The 16,288-nt window shown below is 42.2% G+C and overlaps 1 protein-coding gene across 1 annotated transcript in view; it reads right to left on the bottom strand.

Moving 5' to 3' along the window:
- Nucleotides 1-16,288, bottom strand: part of LOC111977608 (polypeptide N-acetylgalactosaminyltransferase 2-like) — a 121,233-nt gene that overhangs the window by 57,109 nt on the left and 47,836 nt on the right. Inside the window, 1 exon segment of the mRNA XM_024007112.2 lies at nt 7,341-7,431. Coding sequence (XP_023862880.1) covers nt 7,341-7,431 — 91 coding nt within the window.

Genomic DNA, 16,288 nt, shown 5'->3' with positions numbered 1-16,288 from the left:
AGCTGGAGGGGTGCTCTCATCTTATCTACCAACATAGATAGGGCTCTAACTCCTCTAGCCCCACAATGAAATAGGGTGCAGGCCAGGCAGCAGGCTGTTAGCCAACCTGCCAGCTTAGTGGAGTCTGCCAATAGCACAGTCAGTGTAGTCAGCTCAGCCATACCCATTGAGACTGTGTCTGTGCCTCGACCTAGGTTGGGCCAAACTAAACATGGCGGTGTTCGCCTTAGCAATCTTCTTAGGATAAAGACCTCCTCCATTCCTGCCATTATTGAAAGAGATCGTGATACCTCACATCTCAAAATAGGGTTACTTAATGTTAGATCCCTCACTTCAAAGGCAGTCATAGTCAATGAACTAATCACTGATCATAATCTTGATGTGATTGGCCTGACTGAAACATGGCTTAAGCCTGATGAATTTACTGTGTTAAATGAGGCCTCACCTCCTGGTTACACTAGTTGACCATATCCCCCGTGCATCCCGCAAAGGCGGAGGTGTTGCTAACATTTACGATAGAAATTTCAATTTACCAAAAAAGAAAATGGCGTTTTCGTCTTTTTTAGCTTCTAGCATGAAATCTATGCAGCCTACTCAATCACTTTTTATAGCTACTTTTACAGGCCTCCTGGGCCATATACAGCGTTCCTCTCTAGTTTCCTGAATTCCTATCAGACCTTGTAGTCATAGCAGATCATATTCTAATTTTTTGTGATTTTAATATCACATGGAGAAGTCCACAGACCCACTCCAAAAGTATTTCGGAGCCATTATCGACTCAGTGGGTGTCTTCTGGACCTACTCACTGCCACAGTCATACTCTGGACCTAGTTTTGTCCCATGGAATAAATTTGTTTAGACTTAATGTTTTTCCACATAATCCTGGACTATCGGACCACCATTTTATTACGTTTGCAATCGCAACAAATAATCTGCTCAGACCCCAACCAAGGAGCATCAAAAAGTCGTGCTATAAATTCTCAGACAACACAAAAATTCCTTGATGCCCTTCCAGACTCCTTCTGCCTACCCAAGGACGTCAGAGGACAAAAATCAGTTAACCACCTAACTGAGGAACTCAATTTAACCTTGCGCAATACCCTAGATGCAGTTGCACCCCTAAAAACGAAAAACATTTGTCATAAGAAACTAGCTCCCTGGTATACAGAAAATACCCGAGCTTTGAAGCAAGCTTCCAGGAAATTGGAACGGAAATGGCGCCACACCAAACTGGAAGTCTTCCGACTAGCTTTTGGAAAGACAGTACGTGCAGACCGAAGAGCCCTCACTGCTGCTCGATCATCCTACTTTTCCAAACTTAATCGAGGAAAATAAGAACAATCCAAAAATTTCTTTTGATACTGTTGCGAAACTAACTAAAAAGCAGCATTCCCAAGAGAGGATGGCTTTCACTTCAGCAGTAATAATTCATGAACTTCTTTGAGGAAAAGATCATGACCATTAGAAAGCAATGACGGACTCCTCTTTGAATCTGCGTATTCCCTCCGGCTTAGCTGTCCTGGATCTGCACAGCTCTGCGAGGCCTGGGATCGGAGAGAGACACTTAAGTGTTTTAGTACTATATCTCTTGACACAATGATGAAAATAATCATGGCCTCTAAACCTTCAAGCTGCATTACTGGTCCTATTCCTACTAAACTGCTGAAGGAGCTGCTTCCTGTGCTTGGCCCTCCTATGTTGAACATAATAAACAGCTCTCTATCCACCGGATGTGTACCAAACTCACTAAAAGTGGCAGTGATAAAGCCTCTCTTGAAAAAGCCAAACCTTGACCCGGAAAATATTAAAAAACTATCGGCCTATATCGAATCTTCCATTCCTCTCAAGATTTTAGAAAAAGCTGTGCCGCAGCAACTCACTGCCTTTCTGAAGACAAATAATGTATACGAAATGCTTCAGTCTGGTTTTAGACCCCATCATAGCACTGAGACTGCACTTGTGAAGGTGGTAAATGACCTTTTAATGGCGTCAGACCGAGGCTCTGCATCTGTCCTCGTGCTACTAGACCTTAGTGCTGCCTTTGACACCATCGATCACCACATTCTTTTGGAGAGACTGGAACCCAAATTGGTCTACACGGACAAGTTCTTGGCCTGGTTTAGATCTTATCTGTCGGAAAGATATCAGTTTGTCTCTGTGAATGGTTTGTCCTCTGACAAATCAACTGTACATTTCGGTGTTCCTCAAGGTTCCGTTTTAGGACCACTATTGTTTTCACTATATATTTTACCTCTTGGGGATGTTATTCGAAAATATAATGTTAACTTCCACTGCTATGCGGATGAACACAGTTGTACATTTCAATGAAACATGGTGAAGCCCCAAAATTGCCCTCGCTAGAAGCCTGTGTTTCAGACATAAGGAAGTGGATGGCTGAAAACGTCTTCTACTTTTAAACTCGGACAAAACAGAGATGCTTGTTCTAGGTCCCAAGAAACAAAGAGATCTTCTGTTAAATCTGACAATTCATCGTTTTGATGGTTGTAAAGTCGTCTCAAATAAAAACTGTGAATGGACCTCGGCGTTACTTCTTGACCCGATCTCTCTTTTGACGAACATATCAAGACTGTTTCAAGGACAGCTTTTTTTCCATCTACGTAACATTGCAAAATCAGAAATGTTCTGTCCAAAAATGATGCAGAAAAATTAATCATGCATTTGTTACTTCTAGGTTAGACTACTGCAATGCTCTAACTTTCCGGCTACCCGGATAAAGCACTAAATTAAACTTCAGTTAGTGCTTAATACGGCTGCTAGAATCCTGACTAGAACCAAGAAATTTGATCATATTTACTCCATTGCTAGCTTCCCTACACTGGCTTCCTGTTAAGGCAAGGGCTGATTTCAAGGTTTTACTGTTAACCTATAAGCGTTACATGGGCTTGCTCCTACCTATCTTTCCGAGTTGGTCCTGCCGTACATACCAATACGTACGCTACGGTCACAAGACGCAGGCCTCCTAATTGTCCATAGAATTTCTAAGCAAACAGCGGGACGGCAGGGCTTTTCTCCTATAGATCTCCATTTTTATGGAACAGTCTGCCTACCCATGTGAGAGACGCAGACTTCGGTCTCAACCTTTAAGTCTTTATGAAGACTTATCTCTTTCAGTAGGTCATATGCTTGAGTGTAGTCTGGCCCAGGAGTTGTGAAGGTGAACGGAAAGGCTCTGGAGCAACGAACCGCCCTTGCTGTCTCTGCCAGGCCGGTTCCCCTCTCTCCACTGGGATTATCTGCCTCTAACCCTGTTACAGGGGCTGAGTCACTGGCTTGCTGGTGCTCTTTTCATGCCGTCCCTAGGAGGGGTGCGTCACTTGAGTGGGTTGAGTTACTGACGTGATTTTCCTGTTGGGTTGGCGCCCCCCTTGGTTTGTGCTGTGGTGGAGACCTTTGTGGGCCTATACTCGGCCTTGTCTCAGGATTGTAAGTTGGTGGTTGAGGATTTCCCTCTAGTGGTGCGGGGGGCTGTGCTTTGGCAAAGTGGGTGGGGTTATATCCTTCCTATTTGGCCCTGTCCGGGGGTTTCTTCGGATGGGGCCACAGTGTCTCCCTGACCGCTCCTGTCTCAGCCTCCAGTATTTATGCTGCAGTAGTTTGTGTCGGGGGCTAGGGTCAGTTGGTTACCTGGAGTACTTCTCCTGTCTTAATCCAGTGTCCTGTGTGAATTTAAGTATGCTCTCTCTAATTCTCTCGTTCTCTCTTTCTCTCTGAGAACCTGAGCCCTAGGACCTACGTCAGGACTACCGGGCATGATGACACCTTGCTGTCCCCAGTCCGCCTGGCCTTGCTGCTATTCCAGTTTCAACTGTTCTGCCTGCGGTTACGGAACCCCTACCTGTCCCAGACCTGCTGTTTTCAACTCTTAATGATCGGCTATGAAAAGCCAACTGAGATTTATTCCTGATTATTATTTGACCATGCTTGTCATTTATGAACATTTTGAAAATCTTGGCTCTCTCTAATTTTCTCCTCTCTTTCTTTCTCTCGGAGGACCTGAGCCCTAGGACCATACGTCGGGACTACCGGCCGTGGTGACTCCTTGCTGTCCCCAGTCCGCCTGGCCTTGCTGCTATTCCAGTTTCAACTGTTCTGCCTGCGGTTATGGAACCCCTACCTGTCCCAGACCTGCTGTTTTCAACTCTTAATGATCGGCTATGAAAAGCCAACAGATTTATTCCTGATTATTATTTGACCATGCTTGTCATTTATGGAAATTTTGAAAATCTTGGCTCTCTCTAATTTTCTCCTTCTCTCTTTCTTTCTCTCGGAGGACCTGGGCCCTAGGACCATGCGTCGGGACTGCCGCCCGTGGTGACTCCTTGCTGTCCCCAGTCCGCCTGGCCTTGCTGCTATTCCAGTTTCAGCTGTTCTGCCTGCGGTTATGGAACCGCCACCTGTCCCAGACCTGTTGTTTTTCAACTCTTGATGATCGGCTATGAAAAGCCAACTGAAAATTATTCATGATTATTATTTGACCATGCTTGTCACTTATGAACATTTTTGAACATCTTGGCATAGTTCTGTTATAATCTCCACCCGGCACAGCCAGAAGAGGACTGGCCACCCCTCATAGCCTGGTTCCTCTCCTAGGTTTCTTCCTAGGTTTTGGCCTTTCTAGGGAGTTTTTCCTAGCCACCGTGCTTCTACACCTGCATTACTAGCTGTTTGGGGTTTTTAGGCTGGGTGTCTGTACAGCACTTCGAGATATTAGCTGATGTACGAAGGGCTATATAAAATAAAATTGATTGATTGATTGATTAACCTTTCACGAGCCTCTACCCCGGATCCGGGAGCACCCCCCACACCCCCCACACACTAATTAGCATACCTAGCATAGCTTCAAAAGTAGATAGTAGCATCTAAATATCATTAAATCACAAGTCCAAGACACCAGATGAAAGATACACAATCTTGTGAATAAAGCCACCATTTCAGATTTTTAAAATGTTTTACAGGGAAGACAAAATATATGTAAATCTATTAGCTAAACACGTTAGCAAAATACACCACTATTCTACTCCATCAGTTTCTTACTCCTTCAGTGCTATCACCAATTCGGCTCAACTAAGATATTGATATCCACTAACCAGAAAAAACCTCTTCAGATGACAGTCTGATAACATATTCATGGTATAGGATAGTTTTGTTAGAAAAAAAGTGCATATTTCAGGTAGAAATCACAGTTTACAATTGCACCCACCATCACAAATCGACTAGAATTACTAGATAGAGCAACGTGTATGACCAATTTACTCATCATAAAACATTTCATAAAAATAGACAAAGCATAGCAATGGAAAGACCCAGTTCTTGTGATTTCAGACCATATTTCAGATTTTCTAAGCGTTTTTCAGCGAAAACACAATAAATCGATAAGTTAGCATACCACATGAACAAACGTTACCAGAGCATCGATTCCAGCCAAAGAGCGCTATAACGTAATCACCGCCAAAATATATTAATTTTTTCACTAACCTTCTCAGAATTCTTCCGATGACACTCCTGTAACATCATTTTACAATATACATATACAGTTTGTTCGAAAAGGTGCATATTTAGCCATACAAAACCGTGGTTACACAATAAAAATACTAGGAAATCAAGCCTCAATATGTTCTGACGTCATCTATCAGAGTGATCTAGTTTAATTGAAAGCTAATCATATACTTGACTAAAAAATACAGGGTTGACAGCAATCGAAAGACAAATTAGTTCTTAATGCAACCGCGGTATTACATTTTTAAAATTATCCTTACTTTTCAATACAGGGTTGGCCAAGTGAAGCTATACCAAACAAAATGGCGAATTATGCGTTAAAATATTTCGACAGAAACACGGTTTATCATAATTAAATATTGCTTACTTTGAGCTGTTCTTCCATCATATTCTTGGCAATGTATCCTTTCTATGTTATAAACGTCTTTTGGTCGATAGATGTCCTTTGTCCTTCGAAATGTCCACCACCAACGACCGACTCCCTAAAACGTGTGTCCAAACTTTCAGAACGCAAACAAAAGAAATTCCTCAAAATCGCACTAAACGGATATAAATTGATATAAAACGGCTCAAATTAACTACATTATGATGTTTTTAACAACTATAACGACTGAAAACATGACCGGAGAAATATTGCTGGTTAGAAAACGATTTGGAACGAGGGCAGGTCCGATGGCCTTCACGCTTGAGGCGCAAGTTGGAAAGGACGGTCTCTGTACATTTTTGTCATTTATAATGGCTGTGAACGTCCCATCGACTTCATTGAAAACGTGATGACGTACAGACACCCAGAGGAAGACGTAGGCAGTGTCGGTTCCTTCATAGCATTCACTGTGGCCTTATAAACAGACCCCAGATCAGAGGTAAAAATTTCTGAAATCTGAACCCTGTCATGAAAAGTGCTGTAGAAATTGTTCTGTACCACTCAGAGACAAAATTCCAACTTCTATAGAAACTAGAAGGTGTTTTCTATCCAATAATAACAATAATATGCATATTGTACGATCAAGAATTAGCACGAGGCAGTTTAATTTGGAGACACAAATATGCTAATGCGGAACAGCACCCCCTATATTGCAAGAAGTTAAGCGGAGTGACCTAAATAGTGTGAGGCATTGAAACAAGATATCTGAATAGTGATGATTCCCTGGAACTACTGTACACCCCAGAGTATTCTTTCTACATATTGCTCAGGATACAAAAGCAGAAAGATGTATCCCTGCCCTACCTTTACAGAAAACACACAATGTTTCTGACATAAATTAAATGGAACAGCTCTCTAGGGACTACCTTGCCAAGGAGAGAATATGTAACAGTTCTGATGGTAAAACTACTGTAATTTATATCCCTCCATACACAGCATGCTGCTTTTTTAAATGCAGGAGAAGCCTATGTAACGTCAGCATATGCTTACACCCGTAGCTTAATGCATAAAGCAGCTCTGCTAAATTGGATCCCGGTTCAGTTGAACGGGCTCACAAATTGGTACGATAGAGATTTGGGTGATTGGCCCATTGATGAAGATCAGACACTCTGAAAAACACCCAGATGAATTCAGATTATTTTCATAACATTCCTATACACACACCTTGTATAATTAGCCCTGACCTTGTAAACAGTAAAGGTAGTTTACTAGTTTTAAACAGAACCACAGCTGGAACCCTCCACTATTGCACAGTCGGTTGAACAACATGTCAACCTGGAGTCCTGTGTTGACTAATCTTCTCATCATGTCTGTAAATGGGGGGAGGGTGTGTGTGAGGGGGGGGGCTAATCAGAATGGACGGCGCTGTGGGACGCCTGGCTGGGTATCTGGCTCTTACCTGAGGGGAGTGTCTCCAGGCTGTGGGTTTGGTCATCTGCGTTGCGGTGGACCTGGGCCTGATTTGATGACTCAATAGCGTTCCAGTCATCCTGCCAAAGAAACAAAGACACATGAATATAGAAACACGTAGACAAGGTCACAATCTACATTCAGTGGAAAATGTTTGTCCCTCAGAAAAGGATAATCTAATGATAGTAAACCCCCATGTTCATAAATGTCAAACACCGAGAATGTCAAGCACATTTCCCAGACTAATTTTGAAAGCAAATGGTTAGAAAACGTGTAAAATATTGTAGTCTTCCTAAGTTCTCTGTTGGTTCTATTGATTTATTTCTTCAAGGTTGGCTGTGGAATTAGAAGCGCATGATTTGCATCATCATGTTACTGTGGCAACAAGGTGCCCCTGACTGTTATTGCTCTGCTTCGAGCAGCTTTCAAAATGTCAGTGAGTGTCAAAAGCACTTTGATGAAGAAAAAGGGTCCGTGGTCCTATGGCAGTAGACCATTATTCCATTCAAGAACTTAGAACGTAGGCTACTTATCAAAACCAGATGGACAGAGGAAGGGCAGAGGGCATGTTTTATTTTATCTTAGGGCTCACAGCCATTCAAATAACTTTACAATTTGTATGTCGAGTCATGCAGACCGCATTAGATCTTCTCAAGAGGGAGACCAAGAGTATTTCTGCATGTTGGATCAGACACCCTGACAGCCTGTAAATTACACCCAATATAAAAAGGAAAACAATGTTTTATACTATATAATGGACCAAACACATGTCGTTGTCTCCCTGTTGATAACCATCAGGACAACATTTTAGAAACGTTCTAGACTTAAGTTAAGAAAACAGAATTATACAATAACTCTGGTGCAGGTGCGCTTTCCAATCATCGCCAGGTGCATGATTGATCCGCAACAATACGTTTTGTGAGGCCCACAGACGATGGAGGATTTGTCGATTGCCTATTCTCATATGGTTGCTGTTCTGATGTCACGGCAACATCAAAAGCAGAAGGACAGTCTGTGACTAAACAGCCAGATGGATTTCCATCAGTGTTAGAACACACAGGAGCTGTGTGCCAAAACAAAGCCAGTGAAGAGTACAGATGTAGGATCTTCATTTGCTACAGCAGGAAAAAAAATATTGCAGCAACAGGAAATGTGAATTATTATGAATTCTAATTCATGGACATTTTTGTAAGAGTAGATACATTTTTCGTAAGGGAAAATCAAGTCAAATTTGGCCTCAATCTCGCCTGCCTCTATAACCAACTGTTGGGAAATATGGCCGCGCTGACAATGACAGCATGGGTCAAGCCAAACGGTGAAACACTGCAGCACTGCAAGCCTGTAACACACCGCAGGCCAGACCGGCAATAACTCAAACAGGAAGTCCTCTTGCCAAGGTTAGCAGTAAATAAACCAACAGGCGGGATGGTATGGATAGAGCGCAAGCTACTGAAGTCCAGAAGCCCTCGCTCTGCTGAACACGACCAGCATCTGCTCTGGCCTGCTCTTTCAGGCCAAAATCAACTGGTGGCTGTGGCAACCAATAGCATTCAGACGCTCAGCATTTTATCATAAACTTATCAAATCAATGATCAAACCTTATAAAAAAAATCTATATCTTTAGACAGAGGAGCATGAATAAGTACATCATGTCCTGAGAACGATTAAGAAAAATGTGACGCATGTCTTCTAGAGCAAAATGATGTGTTCTGACGTTATTTCTTAAGGTGGAGGGGAGGTATGGTGGTGGTAGTGAGCTGCAGCTGACACGGATGTAGATCGCTATAATCATTCTAATGAATGATGTGCATATTCCACTTCATTAAGTCTGCTCTGCAAAATTACAATACCAACACCGTTTACAATAACAGGTAATTCCAGAAAGATATATATATWTTTTTTTAAGTAAAATTAGTCAACATTGCTCGGTTTGTTTGTGTGTGAAATTGACAGTCATCTCGCTGACAAACAGCCTACGTTAACGTGATTTCCAAAGTGATTCTCATGAAGTCACAGTTGTTCATCGTTTCTCACACTTGGCAGAACATGGGAACAATTATTGTGCTGCCATTAACATTGCAGGCAGCTCTATGGGAGGAATTCACACGACTCTCCTCCTAACACTCATCACAGAGTTAGCCTCTGGCTAATGAACAACTCATTACCAAGCCKCCGGTTGGGTCTCTTGGTGGGAGACCTGAGAAAGCACTCGTTTTAAGATGAGTGATAGAAGTGTTACTGTAGCATCCTAATGCTATTCAAACCTTTAATAAAGTCAACTATACATCCTCTTAGCCAGACCAAAAGCTTCTTGACTTTTAGGTTGGAGGCGAGGTTTCTTATAGTGATCGGGGGATAAAAGTTATATACAGTTACATATCGCAATATTATTTTGGATGATATACTTTGACTCCAAGTATCAATTTTTTTCTCTCTTCTAGGTAGTTAACTAGCGCTAGTCGGCTGTAKCAAAACGCGGGTCATTTTCATGCTATAGCTCGTTCGCCATCTTCATTTTAAATAGTGAGCCAACATGTTTTCAGCACTTTTATTTCCATGACTGATCAAAACTAGTTCTCATGCTCTCTCGTCTCTCTGCAGCAGAGATATAGTGAGCAATATTTTTTAGAACATCAAACCGTAATACGTTGCAGTATTGAATCTCAATACATACATATCGTATCGGCACCTAAGTATGGTGCTAGTATAGCACGGCATGGCGCTAGTATAGCATGGCGCTAGTATAGCATGGCATGGCGCTAGTATAGCATGGCGCTAGTATAGCATGGCATGGCGCTAGTATAGCATGGCGCTAGTATAGCACGGCATGGCGCTAGTATAGCATGGCGCTAGTATAGCACGGCATGGCGCTAGTATAGCATGGCGCTAGTATAGCATGGCATGGCGCTAGTATAGCATGGCATAGCATCGCATGGCGATGGCATCGTATGGTGAGGTTCCTGGCAATTCCCAGGCCTAGTTTGTTACCACACAAAGTTAACGTACAACTTGGGTGCATACTACGCCGTAATGCGCCACCGTCATACCACACCATCATGACCCACTAAACGTAGCTTTTAGCTCTGCTATTACATATGCCACTGTAGTGCGTATGCCCTGCTATGAACAGCAATGCTACCATCCATCATCAACCATACATCATCTGTCTGGTACAGTGGTAGACTACTACAAATATTAAGTTCTGCTTTTCTGATGTATCAAATACTTATGTCATGCAATAAAATGCTAATTAATTACTTAAAAATCATACAATGTGATTTTCTGGATTTTTGTTTTAGATTCCGTCTCTCACAGTTGAAGTGTACCTATGATAAAAATTGCAGACCTCTACATGCTTTGTAAGTAGGAAAACCTGCAAAATCGGCAGTGTATCAAATACTTGTTCTCCCCACTGTATATAGAATGGTGTCGTCTGCGTAGAGGTGGATCAGGGAATCACCCGCAGCAAGAGCGACATCATTGATATATCCAGAGAAAAGAGTCGGCCTGATAATTGAACCCTGTGGCACCCCCATTGAGACTGCCAGAGGTCCGGACAACAGGCCCTCCGATTTGACACACTGAACTCTATCAGAGAAGTAGTTGGTGAACCAGGCAAGGCAGTCATTTGAGAAACCAAGGCTATTGAGTCTYCCGATAAGAATACAGTGATTGACAGAGTTGAAAGCCTTGGCCAGGTTGATGAAGACGGCTGCACAGTACTGTTTTTTTTATTGATGGCGGTTATGATATCGTTTAGTACCTTGAGCGTGGCTGAGGTGCACCCGTGACCAGCTCGGAAACCAGATTGCACAGCGGAGAAGGTACGGTGGGATTCGAAATGGTCAGTGATCTGTTTATTAACTTGGCTTTTCGAAAACTTTAGAGCGGCAGGGCAGGACGGATATAGGTCTATAACACTTTGGGTCTACAGTGTCACCCCCTTTGAAGAGGCCCCTTTGACCGTGGCAGCTTTCCAATCTTTAGGGATCTCGGACAATACGAAAGAGAGGTTGAACAGATTGGTAATAGGGGTTGCAACAATGGCGGTGGATAGTTTTAGAAAGAGGGTCCAGATTGTCTAGCCCAGCTGATTTGTACAGGTCCAGGCTTTACAGCTCTTTCAGAACATCTGCTATCTGGATTTGGGTGAAGGAGAAGCTGGGGAGGCTCGGGCAAGTAGCTGCAGGGGGGGGTGGAGCTGTTGGCCGGGGTTGGGGTAGCCAGGAGGAAAGCATGGCCAGCCGTAGAGAAATATTTTTTTAAATCGAAAATTATGGATTTATCGGTGGTGACAGTGTTACCTAGCCTCAGAGCAGTGGGTAGCTGGGAGGAGGTGCTCTTGTTATCAATGAACTTTAGTGTCCCAAAACTTTTTGGGTAGTTAGAGCTACAGGATGCAAATTCCTGTTTGAAAAAGCTAGCCTTTGCTTTCCTGACTGACTGCGTGTATTGGTTCCTGACTTCCCTGAACAGTTGCATATCACAGGGACTATTCGATGCTATTGCAGTCCTCCACAGGATTTTTTTGTGCTGGTCAAGGGCAGTCAGCTCTGGAGAGAACCAAGGGCTATATCTGTTCTTAGTTCAACATTTTTTGAAAGGGGCATGCTTATTTAAGATGGTGAGGAAATTACTTTTAAAGAACGACCAGGCATCCTTGACTGACGGGATGAGGTCAATATCCTTCCAGGATACCCGGGCCAGGTCGATTAGAAAGGCCTGATCGCAGAAGTGTTTTAGGGAGCGTTTGACAGTGATGAGGGGTGGTCGTTTGACCGCGGACCCATAGCGGATGCAGGCAATGAGGCAGTGATCGCTGAGATCCTGATTGAAAACAGCAGAGGTGTATTTTCCTAGCCACCGTGCTTCTACACCTGCATTGCTTGCTGTTTGGGGTTTTGGGCTGTGTTTCTGTACAGCACTTTGAGATATCAACTGATGTAAGAAGGGCTTTATAAATACATTTGATTGATTGATGACAGTCAAATTCCACATGACCATTTAGTTAGGCTTCCTCAAGCTCTGATGCCGCTAATGCTCACAGCATTTTTAATGTACATATTCTTATTCATTCCTTTACACTTGTGTGTATAAGGTAGTTGTTGTGAAATTGTTAGGTTAGATTACTTGTTATATATTACTGCATGGTCGGAACTAGAGGCACAAGCATTTAGCTACACTCGCATTAACATCTGCTAACCATGTGTATGTGACAAATAAAATTTGATTTAGCCTACCAAAAACTTGCTAACCGCCTGGTACTCAGCGCGCTATCGTCCCTCGGATCCCTCGGACGTCAATGCAAAAGTATTAGAAAATAAATCAAATCAAAKACTTCATGAGAGCCCATGAGCACATGTTGCGCAACATTTCAATAGGCTAGGCCTACTCTATTTATTTATCAACGTTCCTAATATAAAGCAAATATTAAAACACATTGCTTCGCTTTACAACAGAAGTATAGCCTACCTCACTGGCATGGAAAGGAACCACGGGAAAAGTACCCTCCATTCGCCATTTAAGTGCATAGATGAGACAGGTGCATGACATGGTCCATTTTAAATCTCAACAAATTTCAGATATATTATTTTGTATAGTGTACGTAAAGACAACATTAAATCAAGAATTGTCTGATGGGTGACAGTATTAGCCTATCACTTGTGAATGATGTATTATCACTTGTAAATGATGGCCAGCTTGTGCATTAAGGCAAGAAGCAGCACATGCCTTTTTTTTGCGACTTGATCAAATCAGAGTCCCACACCTCATGTAGCCTAGCCCACAGGCCTACAGTGGCTTGCGAAAGTATTCACCCCCCTTGGCATTTTTCCTATTTTGTTGCCTTACAACCTGGACTTAAAATTTATATTTTTGGGGGGGGTTGTATCATTTGATTTACACAACATGCCTGCCACTTTGAAGATGCAAAATATATATTTTATTATGAAACAAACAAGAAAGACAAAAAACTTGAGCATGCATAACTACTCACCCCCCCAAAGTCAATACTTAGTAGACCCACCTTTTGCAGCAATTACAGCTGTAAGTCTCTTGGGGTATGTCTCTATAAGCTTGGCACAGCTAGCCACTGGGATTTTTGCCCATTCTTCAAGGCAAAACTGCTCCAGCTCCTTCAAGTTGGATAAAGATTGCTGTACACCAGCAGAACCTAAGTCATACCACAGATTCTCAATTGGATTGAGGTCTGGGCTTTGACTAGGCCATTCCAAGACATGTAAATGTTTCCCCTTAAACCACTCGAGTGTCGCTTTAGCAGTATGCTTAGGGTCATTGTCCTGCTGGAAGGTGAACCTCCGTCCCAGTCTCAAATCTCTGGAAGACTGAAACAGGTTTCCCTCAATAATTTCCCTGTATTTAGCGCCATCCATCATTGTTTAAATTTTGACCAGTTTTCCAGTTCCTGCCGATGAAAAACATCCCCACAGCATGATGCTGCCACCACCATGCTTCACTGTGGGGATGGCGTTCTCGGGGTGATGAGAGGTGTTGGGTTTGCGCCAGACAAAGCGTTTTCCTTGATGGCCAAAAAGCTCAATTTCAGTCTCACCTGACCAGAGCACCTTCTTCTGTATGTTTGTGGAGCCTCCCACATGCCTTTTGGCGAACACCAAACGTGTTCGCTTATTTTTTTCTTTGAGCAATGGCTTTTTCTGGCCACTCTTCCGTAAAGCCCAGCTCTGTGGAGTGTACGGCTTAAAGTGGTCCTATGGACAGATACTCCAGTCTCCGCTGTGGAGCTTTGCAGCTTCTTCAGGGTTCTTTGGTCTCTTTGTTGCCTCTCTGATTAATGCCCTCCTTGGCCTGGTCCGCGAGTTTTGCTGGGCGGCCATCTCTTGGCAGGTTTGTTGTGGTGCCATATTCTTATAATTTTTTWATAATGGATTTAATGGTGCTCCGTGGGAMGTTCAAAGTTTCAGGTATTTTTTTTATAACCCAACCCTGACCTGTACTTCTCCACAACTTTGTCCCTGACCTGTTTGGAGAGCTCCCTGGTCTTCATGGTGCCCCTTGCTTAGTGGTGTTGCATACCCTGGGGCCTTTCAGAACAAGTGTATATATACACTGAGATCAGGTGACAGATCATGTGACACAAATGAAGTCCACCTGTGTGCAAACGAACTAATTCTGTGACTTATGAAGGTAATTGGTTGCACCAGATCTTTAGGCGCTTCATAGCAAAGGGGGTGAATACATATGCATGCACCACTTTTCCGTTTTTAATTTATAAAAAAWAAAAWAWARATATWTWTTTTCATTTCACTTCACCAATTTGGACTATTTTGTGTATGTCCATTATATGAAATCCAAATAAAATTCAATTTAAATTACAGGTTGTAATACCTCAAAATAGTAAAAACACCAAGGGGGATGAATATTTTTGCAAGGCACTGTATATGTTTTGATAAAGTTTGTATCACAACTAATGAGGCCAAATAACTCCTTGAAATTAAGCACATTAAATCAGCTTTACAACCGGTGTAGAGCGCGTTAGTTTCAAGTTTGGGGAAGATTATTTTCACCATAAAAATGCACCTTTATAATAAAGCATTACAAACATAAATTGCATTTGCGGTCACTTCTTAGTTTTCCCGGCAAATTTATTGAAATTTGGAACAATTGCGCTTATAGCCTACTGCCGTGTGCGCATTGATGCACTTATGTAAGAAATACCCTAATAGTTTATCAAAAATTTAAGCTAAATGTTCTGATCTGTTGCATCAACCTTATTGCTTTTAAAAATGATATTTGATGCAAGTGGTTGTATTAATTTGGGATCTAAATCGCATCCCACAACTGTCTCAGACTATGTTTGGAATGTTTATTTCTTGCACAGAAGGACAGGTTGACCAAGAGAATAGGTTAACTTTTGTACTATGGGGGATAGTAGATTGACATAGGCTAGCGCTTTTGCTGTTCATTAGGCCTACACATCTTGTTGGCTGACAAAAAGTAAATGTGGACAGTTCTTAAAACATCTTCAATATGCTCCTTGTAATTCACGAAGTTGCGTCCCTGATGTGTCCGTCTTCACTTGTAGCGTACTTCTTAGCTGAGATGCCTGTGAGAAGTATCCGATCACGTGACGGGCATTGGCAATTAAGAATATTGATATCTGAGAGAGCCATATGAGTGAGAGGTGCTTCAGAGCACGGTAGCTGGCAGAAGGGAATTACAATTGAAGTCGGAAGTTTACATATACCTTAGCCAAATACATTTCAACTKAATTTTTCACAATTCCTGACATTTAATACTTGTAAAAATTCCCTGTTGTAGGTCTGTTAGGATCACCACTTTATTTTAAGAATGTGAAATGTCAGAATAATAGTAGAGAGAATGATTTATTTCAGCTTTTATTTCTCTCACATTCCCAGTGGGTCCGAAGTTTACATACACTCAATTTGTATTTTGTAGCATTGCCTTTAACTTRTCTGCGCTACGGATCCCTTTAGCGGGATCATTTTCCTAAACAACCGCTGAATTGCAGGGCGCAAAATATTACTATAAATATTTATAATCATGCAATCACAAGTGAAATGTACCAAAACACAGCTTAGCTTGTTGTTAATCCACCTATCGTGTCAGATTTTGAAAATATGCTTTGCAGCGAAAGCAATTCCAAGCTTTTGTGAGTGTAGCTTTCAATGCTACAACAGCTAGCCCAAATTAGCATTGTACGAGTCAGAAAAGCAATAAAATGAATCGCTTACCTTTGATAAACTTCGGATGTTTGCACTCACGAGACTCCCAGTTACACAACAAATGTTATTTTGTTCGATAAATATTACTTTTATAACAAAAAAACGCCATTTGGTTGCGCGTTATGTTCAGAAAACCAAAGCCTCGTTCCGTTCGACGAAAATTCCAAAAGGTATCTGTTATGTTTGTAGAAACATTTCAAATGTTTTTTTAATA

The sequence above is a fragment of the Salvelinus sp. IW2-2015 genome, linkage group LG18 (assembly GCF_002910315.2).
Source record: "Salvelinus sp. IW2-2015 linkage group LG18, ASM291031v2, whole genome shotgun sequence".
In the NCBI taxonomy this organism is placed as follows: domain Eukaryota; kingdom Metazoa; phylum Chordata; class Actinopteri; order Salmoniformes; family Salmonidae; genus Salvelinus; species Salvelinus sp. IW2-2015.
This window is presented reverse-complemented; position numbering and strand designations above follow the sequence as displayed.